Raw genomic sequence first — 11607 nt, forward strand, 5'->3', positions numbered from 1 at the left:
AAGCTTGTGTTGCTTCCGAAACGTTGTGGTTTGATTTATTTTTAATTTATACCTACGTGACTTTACCGAAAGAACTAAAGAGTATGAAATGTTTTTATCAGGCGTCGAGAAGGGAGCCGTAGTGTGGTGGTTAACACGCTGCACTACAAACCCGCTGACCCGCATTCGATTCCCACTCACGACCATTATCAGTGACGAATATATAAAAAACGGTCCTGGGCCTCCCCTAGGTCGATTCGGCCTTAAATGAGTACCTGGTGTGGTGCATAAACATGAGAACCGGGGAGACAAAAGTAGTGGACAGCAATATCTAAACTCTTTTTGGGTTTACTCGACGTGGAACTCGGCCTTACATTCTTCACCTTGTGTGGAAGCAAAGCGACATGCCAGGTGTTGTTGTCAGACTTTCAAAGGTGTTCGCTATCAGCACTCGCCAAAACAGTCTATAAGTATAAAGGGGGGACTTTGTCTTTGTGTGCAGCGAATTCTTGGTGAAGGAGGCTCCCAAGGACCAGCTGGTTATGACTGCACACCGGCGGGCTGGTGGGCATGACGCACGCAGCCCGGACAGCGCCTGCTACGCCAACAGCCCAGCGTTTAGCCCACGCCGTAGGCTCGATGGTGAGTGACTTGTGATGTGGCCCACGCAGCCGCTAAACCCTGCACCTTAAAACACCATCAACCACAGTGGATGAGGTTCGAGGGGTGTAATAATGGCTACTGAGATTGAGAGTTTAATAGAAGAAAGTTACACTGATTGGCCGATGAACAAAGATGGTTTTTCCACTGCAGAAGCCGAGCTGTGCCGTTAACGTCACACGTAATGAACGTGTCATTAGCCTAGCCCCTGGTCATATTCAGATGTCTCGTGAGGCCAGCGTATCACAGTTTGGTTCTGCCTCGGCATACCAAAAAGCCAATGTAAAAACCACGTGTACCGTGAGGGCCCCACACTGGCTCAGCTTGGATACACCAGTGGAAAAGCAGCATCGAATGTCGTCTTCTCGTTGTCATTTACAGACTCGTCACTGATATGCGACGGGAACTCGTCAGAGGACGACGACGAGGAGCCGACACGTAGCACGCACTCCGACCTCTCTCCCGTCACGCCCGACCATGATCGCTACCACAAGTACTTTGGTGATTCTGGCGCCGACACTCCACTCTCCGCCGAGACCAGCGGCTCCCGGGGCCCTCCGAGGTCCGGGGGTGAGACGACGACGGCCGCGGCGGCGGCAGGGGTGGGCACGCCACGGCACAGCATCACCACCAAGTTCCGCAACAATGCCCGCAGCTCGCCCAGCAGGTTCGTGTCGGTGTTGGTGCCGATGGTTTTACCCTCTACGCATTGCGATGATGTGTAATGGGTTCGGGGTCATCGGGGTGGTCAGGTTGCAACTTTATTGGTGGAATGGCCTTCGCTAGAAGGAACTTTCGCCAGGGATTTAAGAAACTAGCCCACCATTGTTTTAGCTGCTGTGTTAATTGCTCAAACCATCGACCTCTGGATTGCAAGCCCAGTGCTAACCACTACACCTGGACAGCATCCACAATTTGCATAACACTTGTTATTAATCGATGAGTCCTATAATTCCTACTGAAATTGTTTGGCGGCAGTGGCACTTTCAGCACCTCGTGGGTCCAATTGTGGCCGAGAAAAATTTCTGAAATTGCAACGAGCATCTAATCTGGCTTCACAGCCTTTGTGCTGTATCGCAACAGGCTGTGACTGATTTTGCATGCGAAAACATTCGCTCAGAAACGGATTGTCCAAATCTTGCGAGGTTGTATCCACTCCATCGCTGAGTCGTGAACCTTTGCGAGGCTGTCATGAGCAAACACTGTGTATCACCAACAGGTCATCAGACCTTGGACACCTTACCATGTCCTTACATTTAGTGAGGCTTTTCTGGTAAAATATTTGACTTGCGGAATTTCTATTATGACACTATACGATGGGCCATACTCTTGACAAATGTTCCATTTTGTCAGATTTTCCACCACTCTGCCTTTGTCTCCATTCCTGCTGCTCAACTTTAAAATTCCCTTAATTTGTCTCTTTTTCGAAGTTGTGTTTACCAAGCGTGCTCTTTGTTGCTGGCTGCTTGGCGTATTAGTCCTCTGGTTAGCAGCTATGAATTAAAAAAGGGGACATCCCGAGGGTGATGCGTTTGTGTGTTGGCCGTTTACTCAAGGTGGGCATAATTACCCAAGATGCAGTGGCAGTAAAAATATCTGACGTATTATTATTCCAAGCAGTTCTTGAGAAAGTTAAGGTGTTTTAGCACATTGCTATAATGAATTTTGGCATAACTAATTAATTTAATATTTTACATAAATATTGTAAATTTGAAAGTCAGTGAAACCTGTGCACGGCATCTTAACAGGTTGTATTTGCAAATATTGAATTTGCAGTTGAACTTCACACAGATAATTACACAGATAATTTCACAGATGGGGATGATGCTGAATAACCGCTGGTTATTGGGGAGTGTCAGAAAGCATAGATTTAACATCGATTCTTAAGTTCATGATACATTTGTCGAATCGAGCCTCCGAGACTCGGGCAATATGAATGAGACGACATTAAACTGGAGTAAACCATGTGGGAAATACATAGGGGGAAATACATAGGAGATGGTATGAACAAGATGTATCATCACACTGGCTGGCTCAGCTTGGATGCACCAGTGGAAAAGCAGCATTGAATGTCGTCTTCTTGTGATCTACAGACTCGGCACTTTGAACTGACAGACAGTATGAACAAGAAAATGTATCATCTTGTTTATACTGTTTTGTCAGTTCAAACTCATTACCAACCTAGAACCATTACATGTCTCCTGGCCTCAATGTGTTTTTTTTTTATATAGCGATGTCTTTTGGAGGCTTGTGGCACTTAACTTTTGTGTGTGTGTCTGGTGGTTTCGTTTTCCCCCGACTCTTAAGGAGTTCACCGTCAAGCCCAGCAAACTCGGTCACCACAACTACGCTTCCACAAAAGGACAGAGCTCCCACAAGGAAGCCCGTTGAAGTAAGTTGATCATAATGACAAGTGTGTTTTTATTTTTTTATTTCGTAGTGTCGTTCACGCAAACTTCATCTTATCATCCATAATATAGGTTTGTTTTGGGTTAGATCGTGTAAATATGCGATCTAACCCAAAAAAAACCTATTATGCATGATATTGATCACAAAAAGCCTACGTATTAAACTGCATCTTACGACGTTGCACAATCCACAAATCACGGGGTCACGTATGGACTCATGTTTTCAGCAAATTGATAAGTATATATAAGTCGTGTGTGGGAGGAAACCAAAGCACCTGGAGAAAACCCACGTGCATGAGAGGACAACACACTCCCATGTAGATGGGGGACAGATGAATATCACCTGTCCCCCATGTAGATGGGGGACAGGTGATATTCATCCTCACTTTGCCATACCACCATCTCCTGGTGAGCCAGAGTAAGGTTGTTCCTTGACAGCCATGGGAAGGAAGTTTTACAAAATTTATTTAATCTGTTAGCCCCCTCGCCTTCACAGTGCTGGCTTACAGGCGTGCATAGCCACCTTTATCATATCTGATTAATTCACTGATGGATGAAGGCCTCCCCAAGCAATCGCTGTCTCGCATGGTCCTGTATTTAAACAAAAAAGTTAATTTTCCCAAATTCTTATTCGAATTTTGCTGTCCACTTCATGAGACGGAGAAATATTCGTTTGGAATATTGACATAGCAGTGCATATTGCCCCGCATTAGAGACTGGCCAGTGGAAGGAGATATCAGAGAACTACTGCTGAGGTTCTGCCGAGTGATCTCATATCCACACTAGAGGGCACTGCACCTTCTTACATGCCTTGCTACAGAGGTTAATCACATTACAGTTTAACGAAAATTATACATTCTTAAAAGTGGGAAATATTATTGCACTAACAAGCGTGCTGTAAAGTATGGTCAAACAACCCTCACAACAAACATGGCATGGAGCAATTGATGAAAACGATTATTTGGTGAAAAAACTAATTTAATATGATGGTTTAATATGATGGTCATTGGTGACCATCATATTACATTTGAGAACCCGCTTTAATCACCGCTGGTTGAAACTTAGATTATTCAAAACCAGGATATGAGTGGAGCAGAATTTGACCCACCTGGTCACCTGTTATTGTTGCACATATGCTTCAATTAAATCCCCCAAACCATTCTGTGGAACTAGCACTTAATTGCAGTTAATTATAATATCTCCCGATGGTAATTATGGGATTTAGAGGTAATATAAGATCAGCGATTGCCGATGAGTCGATAATTCACATTAACAATAAGCATGATGTCAGATTGAGGCAACTGAGGTGGTCATTTCTCATTTATTTAATCGATGGAATTGACAAATGCCTTTATTTAGAATGGCATGAAAATCCATAGCTAAGGAAATTAACTTATGCGGTGCACTGGCAAACATCGGCAAGGGAGCGTTGGAGACTCCCAATCGTAAACATCAGACTTTTGTTTCGAATTAAGCGTGCTTACATTTGTTTAAACGGAGATCCCACCCAAAGCACAATTAGTGCTTGTAATTACCTACCAAGGCTGTTCATCCTGGGCTGTCTCACAAGAGTTAGGAGCTGCATTCATGAGGTATTGCTATGCATGCCATTATAGCAATAGAAGCATGCTGGGAAAAGCCTTCTGCACACTGATTTACGTCTCCCCCTTTAATCTCGTTTTGCAAACACGTCCTCACTTTATTAATACCGCTGCCTGATTTGCGTCGCCTTAAAACACACTTGTCTTTTGCCTCCAGCTACCCTGTACACGAACCACGTTGTGTCGCGCATAAAGAAATGTACTGTACTATAGAGTACAATATATTGTACTCGATGAGTACAGTAATTCCACGAAAGCTTCAATTCTAGATTAGTACAATATATTGTTTGTGCAGTATGTTGATTATTTCTTATAGTGTATTGTATCTTATTGTACCCCTGTATAATTTGTGTTAAATTTGCACTGCTGTCCACGAGTGTTTACACTATTTTTAGTAAATTATTGTAACGTTGTGGGTACATGTAGGATGACGATGCGCACATGAACACAGCGTAACCATTCAATCTCCGTTGTCTTTGTTTAGCTCTCGTGGAAAAATTGCTCTGATTGACATTCTTTTGAAATTCAGCGCACCCTTCAGAAATGCATCTCTGATGTAAACTGGGGTATTACTGAACCATACGCTGCCCATCCTCTTGTAATCATACTCAGCAGCAGCAGCAGCAGCTTGTAAATCGAAAGGTAATATTCATTGCTAGATCGCAGGATTGCGAGATATGGTGATGGCTTTGAGAGGCCTTCTTCCAGCAGTGGATTGATCATGGCTGATACATTTTTGTTTTAATCACCATTGTTGAGCACAGGCCCAAAGGCCCAAAACACCAAATGGCCACCAACAACTAGCACTGCACTAGTGAAGGTGTAAGACATGAGATTTGAAGAGAGCAGTCGTGTAATCCGTGTCGTATCTTCCTTTTCAACGATCCGATCATTGCCGATGCTGCTTTCCTCAATTTATCCCAGTTTCCTGTGAAGTCGAGGCCAGGGGACCGGCGCACGTCGGGCGTGGTGGACAGGGCTGCCACCCCCCGGGGCCCACAGGTACCGGCTGCAAGCAGCCGGAGCCCCGCGGCAAGCGGTGCGGCCGACCGTCGCCGCACTCCGGGCCTGCCCGGCTCGGGGCGTCCGTCAGACGGGACGCCGACCTCGTCCGCGATGAGGAAGGCCGCCTCCATGTATGACCTCGCTCAAGAAGGTACGGAGGGTCGTCGCCACCGATCGCCTGGCACAAACGCTCGCTGCTCCGTGGCCTCTTCATCCTGTCGCTCTCCCGGGGTGAATCTGCTGCATATATCTGCTGCTGCTGTCCTGTGTAAACTTTTGGTTTCTGCGGTGGCGTCTCCTGGGCTGTGTGGCGAGTGTAGAAGAGCGGCGAGAAGTTGGTCTGTCGCAGAGCGGTTCTTCTGTGAGGATCAGCCCGTGTCGATGATTTGAGTGGTGTGAAGTCGACGTGTGAGCTGTGATGTTATTGATTGATCATCATCTCCGTTATCATTTATCTTCAGTGTTGTGTTTTTGTTTTGACATTGCGTGATTTAGTTAGACTGTAGTAATGTATATATTGTGTGTGTGTGTGGGGAGTGGTAGTGTAGTAGTTAGCGTACTCCTCTACAAACAGACCCAAGTTTGGTTCCCGCTCGCAGCCAATGTAGGTGACAAATATCTGAACCGGTCCCGGGCCTCCCCCAGGTCGCCTCAGCCTTAAATGACGACCTGGTGTGGTGTGTAAACATCAGCACTGGGGAGACAAATGTGGCCGAGCGTGGTGCTAGCCCACTTTACCCCTTCATGTGCCGTGTGGGCTTGAATAGGTGTCAGCTAACAGCACTTGCCCTAACAGTCTGCGAAAGGCTATATGGGGGATATTCATGGTAGTTTATTTTCATAATGAGGCGACTTGTTCATTAAAGACAAGCTGCTGTGTAACGTGTTTCTGGATGCGATTGGCATTTGAGAAGGGGGCGTCTGCAGACGTAATTGACTGAAATCGGGGGGGAAACCTCGCATCTGCTATTTAGACGGTGCGTAATTGTAGTTGCTGATTTTAATAACAGCATTTAACATAGGTTATGCGTAGTAATGTAGAAAGATTAATACCTTTCTGCATATTGTGTTGGTTTACAATTTCATTGAAATAATTTTTGTAATTGTGTGAATCGTGATTTTTTTATATTCCCGGCTTCCCTGAAACTATTATAAAATAATTTAAGTGTGTTAGAGGTTTGAACATATTTATACACACATTTGCTGATCTGTATTAAAAGTAGTAGCTCATTGTTCTTTTAATCATATATTGTAGTGGTGACACTTTGAGTGGAAAACCACAAGTCATTAAAAAATTCTGTGACATTGACAGCTAAATTTGCACGCTATATATAGACCTATTGCATAACCTAGTGCTCTGCTTTATTCTCACATACGACAAAAACCATGCATGCCCCTATTGTTTTTATACTCAACAGAGAAGTACTCATTGCATGCCGGCACAGCAAAGCCCCAAACACGCTCAGTGATAGGAGCTCGCGAGTCCCGTGCTGTCGAGCCCAAGCGATCACAACCGGCCCTTCCGCCAAAACCAGAGCCGCGAGCCATCGTCAGCCCAGCAATGCGGCAGATCGCAAGGAAGAAGGCTGCCGCGAGCCCCTCGCCCAGCCCCGCTTCATCCCTCGCCAACAGCCGCATGACCCGTAGCGTGTCCATGGGTGACGGCCTTAACTGCAAAAACTTTGGTGGCTCCGACGACGACGGGGAGAACAGCTCGGTGAGTGAAGATCTCTACCCCGTGAGAGACCCGGGTTTGAAGAGGCCTCCACCGCGGAGGTCGTATCACCCTTCCAGGCCAGCGCCGGGGTCGGCCTTCAAGTCACCGGCAACGTCCAAGTTAGCGCCATCGTCGATGAAATCCGCGCTGGTTGCTCCCTCCACTGTGGCTTCGCAGTCCACGGTCCGCACGGCGTACAGGACGAGCCTGATCCTGGAGCTCTCGAAGCCGCTCTCATCCCACATCAACACCGCATCCAACTCGGTGGTGCAAGTTACAGAGGTCATGGAGGAGTTCCCGTACGTGGAGCCTTCACGCAAGGCTTTGCCCGTGGGCCCTCGAGCAAATGCGGAATTCCATCGCCTCGACGCGGCGAAGGCTTTGGCTGCCGCCGACTTGTCGAAACTAGACTTGGACACCAGGGACCGTTCTTGGCTTGGGAATATGGCCAGAAAGGACCCTGTGCCCGAGAGCCATGAGAGCCTCAAGCCAAAATCTGGACGTGAGAAGCTTCTAAAATCATACAAAGGTTTGCTGTTGAGCGATCACTGTTTGTCGCAACTCTTGGTGATCTGCGCACGATGGTCTCGCTACTTGTGATCTTCCGCACCCTAAATCACGCGTAGACGTTAGCAGCGTCGCTGGATGTTCTGTGGCTGGAAGCGAAGCCCAATGGCTCCACCGCACTGAACATTCAGCACCTCTGCGTGCCCCAGCAGCTTCGCTTGTAGTGTGCTTGCCCTGTTTGGTGATTGATTTTAGGATTTGTTTCCCCGCCTGTAGTGCTGGTGCAACCTTTTCTCTGTTTTAATTATCCTAGTTCTGTTTTGTTCTTCTTCTTCTTCTTCGTGTTGATCAACGCATACCTGCCAGGTGTTGTCACATCGCAACTGCATCAAGGACTTCTCTGCACTTCTGCAGTTGTTAATGCACTACGCTATGAACCCAGAAACTTGAGTTTGATGTTTTGCTACAGCGAACATTAGTGGCATGTGATATTTGAACCGCTCCTGGGCTTCTCCCATTCACCAACCCGCATTGACCAATGTGGTTGAAGTAAGGTCAAATAAACCCCCACAACCAACACGATGTGGGGAGGCCTTCATCCAACAGTGGATTGACAAAGGCTTGTACTGGATAACCAGATTGTGTGATTTGTTTATTTCCATGCGGGATTTTAAGGAACGGTTTTTAATTGGCTCATTTACATTGCGAGTGGCCTTGGCAGGTATGCACACCTCACTGGATCACTTGGTGGTGGGTTCTGTCAACTCGTGTCTTCTCTTAGTGCCTCTCCTGATATTCCTGGGGTTTTAGATGTGGTCTTTCCAACATTTAAATCAATGTGACGTTTTGAGGATGGAAGTGTGTGTGTGTGTGCGTGAGTTACGTAGAATCTGCATTTTCAATCCCTGCTTGATTTTAAACATTGCTTTTTACAGAACTGGTGGTGAATGCGGAAAATTGTGAAGAGGCAGCCAATGACCTACTTCAGAGCTTACAGAAAGCCATCTTGCTCTACCACAAGGTGAATTGTGATACTACTGCATGGGTTTTCGTGCTTCTTATATATTGCTCTGATGCGTTTTAGAGCTGTACCATGTGTTGCTCCCTGTGATATCCGAACCTTTGCCTAACGTGTTAGCAGATTCTTCAGGAACTGAATTCCACAAGTGAAGCGAAATGTCAGACATCGTGCCAAATAACTCGTGGTTCAACCTGAAAACACAGCAGAGGGGTGAATTATAAATATTTAATAACGTGCAATGATTTTGCATTGGAAAATGGCAGTCCTGCATCACGAATGCCCAGTATATTGGAGACAGCAGCTCCCTGAAGACAAATCATGGTAATGTAAATAATGAAAATGCAAGGCCAGTAAGCCTGCAACGATTCAATGGATAGCAACAATTTTAGGTCACGATTATTTTTGATAATATATTATTGTACATTGTGGTCATTGTTGTGCGACCTCTTCTGGGGCCATTCTCTGTCACAGGTTGATGCACTCTGCTAGCTGCAGGTGTCGAATTGAGAATGTGTTCATCTCGTCACATGATGCCGACACTCCGATTGGAATGCAAATTGGGGGGTGGGAGGGAGTGGCAGGGGGGAAAAAGCAACAACAAAATTATAACAAATCTTGTCAAATAAATGACACGCTGGCACGGGATTCAATCGTTGCACATCTTGCCTTCGTTCGTCTAGATCCAGTCAAGCGAGACGCCGGTGGGCAGCAAACACCTGGCATCGGTACTCGCTGATGCATTCGATGGAGCGCGGGCACAGCTTAGCACGCTGGACCGGAGTGAGGCGAACGCCAGTGGTGGCGGCCGAAGCATCGACGCCAACGACGACGCGTCATGCGCGCGTGGCGTGGACGGTGACGGTCCTCTACTGCCGGACGACGCGTCCTCCTCGCCCGGCGAAGACAAGACCAGCGCCCTACTGGAGCACTACTCCAACATGCTGATGAGTATGCTGGAGAAGAAAATGTCAGGAAACAAACTCTGATGGTGATGATCATTGGCGTCGTTTTTTTTTATGTCGCTGTCTTTTTGTTGTCCGAATGGTACCGTATTTTAATGGACGAACAGATGTAGCGACGGAACCTTATTTCCCCTTTGATGTTTTGCACATTCGAGCGCACGCAGCGCCAAAACACATTGCGAGTTGATGGGCAGAGCGAGGCACACAAAATACCGTCTGTCCGTTTTTCACTATTTACCGAGCGACTTAAAAGTGTGGGATTCAGTGTTTCGGGTTGAGCCCGGATAGATGGCAGATGAGTTAGCAGTGTTTTCAGACTACCTTGACAGCACAATGCATGGTGGTTGCACGTCTCGTATGAAATGTTTTGAGTAAATGAACTTGCCAATTGAACGCCAGAGTATATGCAACACTAAAGCAGTATAAAGTCAAACTTCTGTTGCTTACAATTAACTCATTCGAGTACCCTGTAATAGCAGACCACAACAGCAAGATTATGCTTAGCAAAGTCTTAATTTTTATTATTTCCTGGAACAGCAAGCCATGTTCGTTTGTAAATACTTTTTTGATTTCCTTGAGATATATATAATAAGCTTGTACGGCAGTTAAGTACACACTGGAAACAGTGGGTCCATCTGATTATTCTTCCCCAAATCGTTTTTGGTAACTTGTATGTGTACAGTTTACTTGCGTATGCCTCGTCAGGTGCATCGTTAACTTATGCTTTGTATAATCCGGCCGTCTACATGGCTACCGTTTGAAAAATAAACTTTTTGTATGAGAAGAGGCATGCTATAGTGCACGATTACTATTACTGTATATGCCAAAAAATGGTAAAGGCAATAAGGCGTAAAACTGATAAATCCTGTATAATCATGTTTTATAATGTTATTGTTATTACTGTAAATTTCCAAAATGAACTGCAGTTGTGGCGTATGCAGTCGCGTAAAGTTGTTACACAAGGTGGCCATTCGAGTGTAGTTTATTTGTACCGGTCACATTTTCACTTTTAAATAAAACGACAAATACGTTGACGTGGTACGCTTTGCGGTACGAGAGCTTTCCGTTTTTTGCATTCGTCACCCTTAAAAAAGTGTTCATGTACATGATGTATTGCACCTCAACGGTGTTAATTAGTCCTGTAACCACATGCCCCACACACACGTGTATTTGCTGCTCTTTGGTTGTACGGTAAGAAGGAAGTGTTTATCGTTTTACGTTCAGTTTGTGAGTAACAGACGCGGTATTCACCTTTTCATGTCCACGCTCACGTTAACTCTTCACTATCGCAGCAGTGTTTGGAGGTATGCAATTGGTGGAAAAAAATAAACATTCAAATTCATTTCTTATGCCGCTGTTGTAATTGTGTTGGGCGTTCATTTTTAACCTTTTCATGAAACCAATTCGAATGCTTTGCGTTAATAATAACACTGGCTGGGCTGGCCCACCGGTACAATGTGTTGTTCGTAATTGGAAGATTGTTCAACTCGGTCCTTCATAAGTACCACTTTTTAGGGAAGTCGACAAAAAACTGTCCCCCAGCATAGGAATGACATTTCCACCACACATGAGCAAGAATCCAATTTGCCTTTTACCAAATGTTAATTAAGTCTTAAGACCTGCACAAAACTCTTCTACTAATTTGACCTAGGTTATAGTTTATATGTTGCACATAGCTTGTCAACACATTCCTGCGGAGGGAGCTGGTAGGAACATTGGGTTGCTTGGTCAAAGGCCAGGGTCAACG

General features: G+C 45.8%; 1 protein-coding gene across 1 annotated transcript in view; it reads left to right on the top strand.

The window, feature by feature from the left end:
* LOC133341413 (mitogen-activated protein kinase-binding protein 1-like) overlaps window positions 1-11202 on the top strand; it is a 78028-nt gene extending 66826 nt beyond the window's left edge. The window contains 7 exon segments of the mRNA XM_061549996.1: window positions 482-621; window positions 1021-1306; window positions 2947-3031; window positions 5573-5804; window positions 7072-7899; window positions 8813-8898; window positions 9579-11202. Of these exon segments, the coding sequence (XP_061405980.1) occupies window positions 482-621; window positions 1021-1306; window positions 2947-3031; window positions 5573-5804; window positions 7072-7899; window positions 8813-8898; window positions 9579-9884 (1963 nt within the window). The 3' untranslated portion in view covers window positions 9885-11202.
* Window positions 11203-11607: the final 405 nt, after the last annotated feature.

Source organism: Lethenteron reissneri, chromosome 11, assembly GCF_015708825.2.
Source record: "Lethenteron reissneri isolate LAM-NWPU_2019-01 chromosome 11, ASM1570882v1, whole genome shotgun sequence".
Classification (NCBI taxonomy): Eukaryota; Metazoa; Chordata; class Hyperoartia; order Petromyzontiformes; family Petromyzontidae; genus Lethenteron; species Lethenteron reissneri.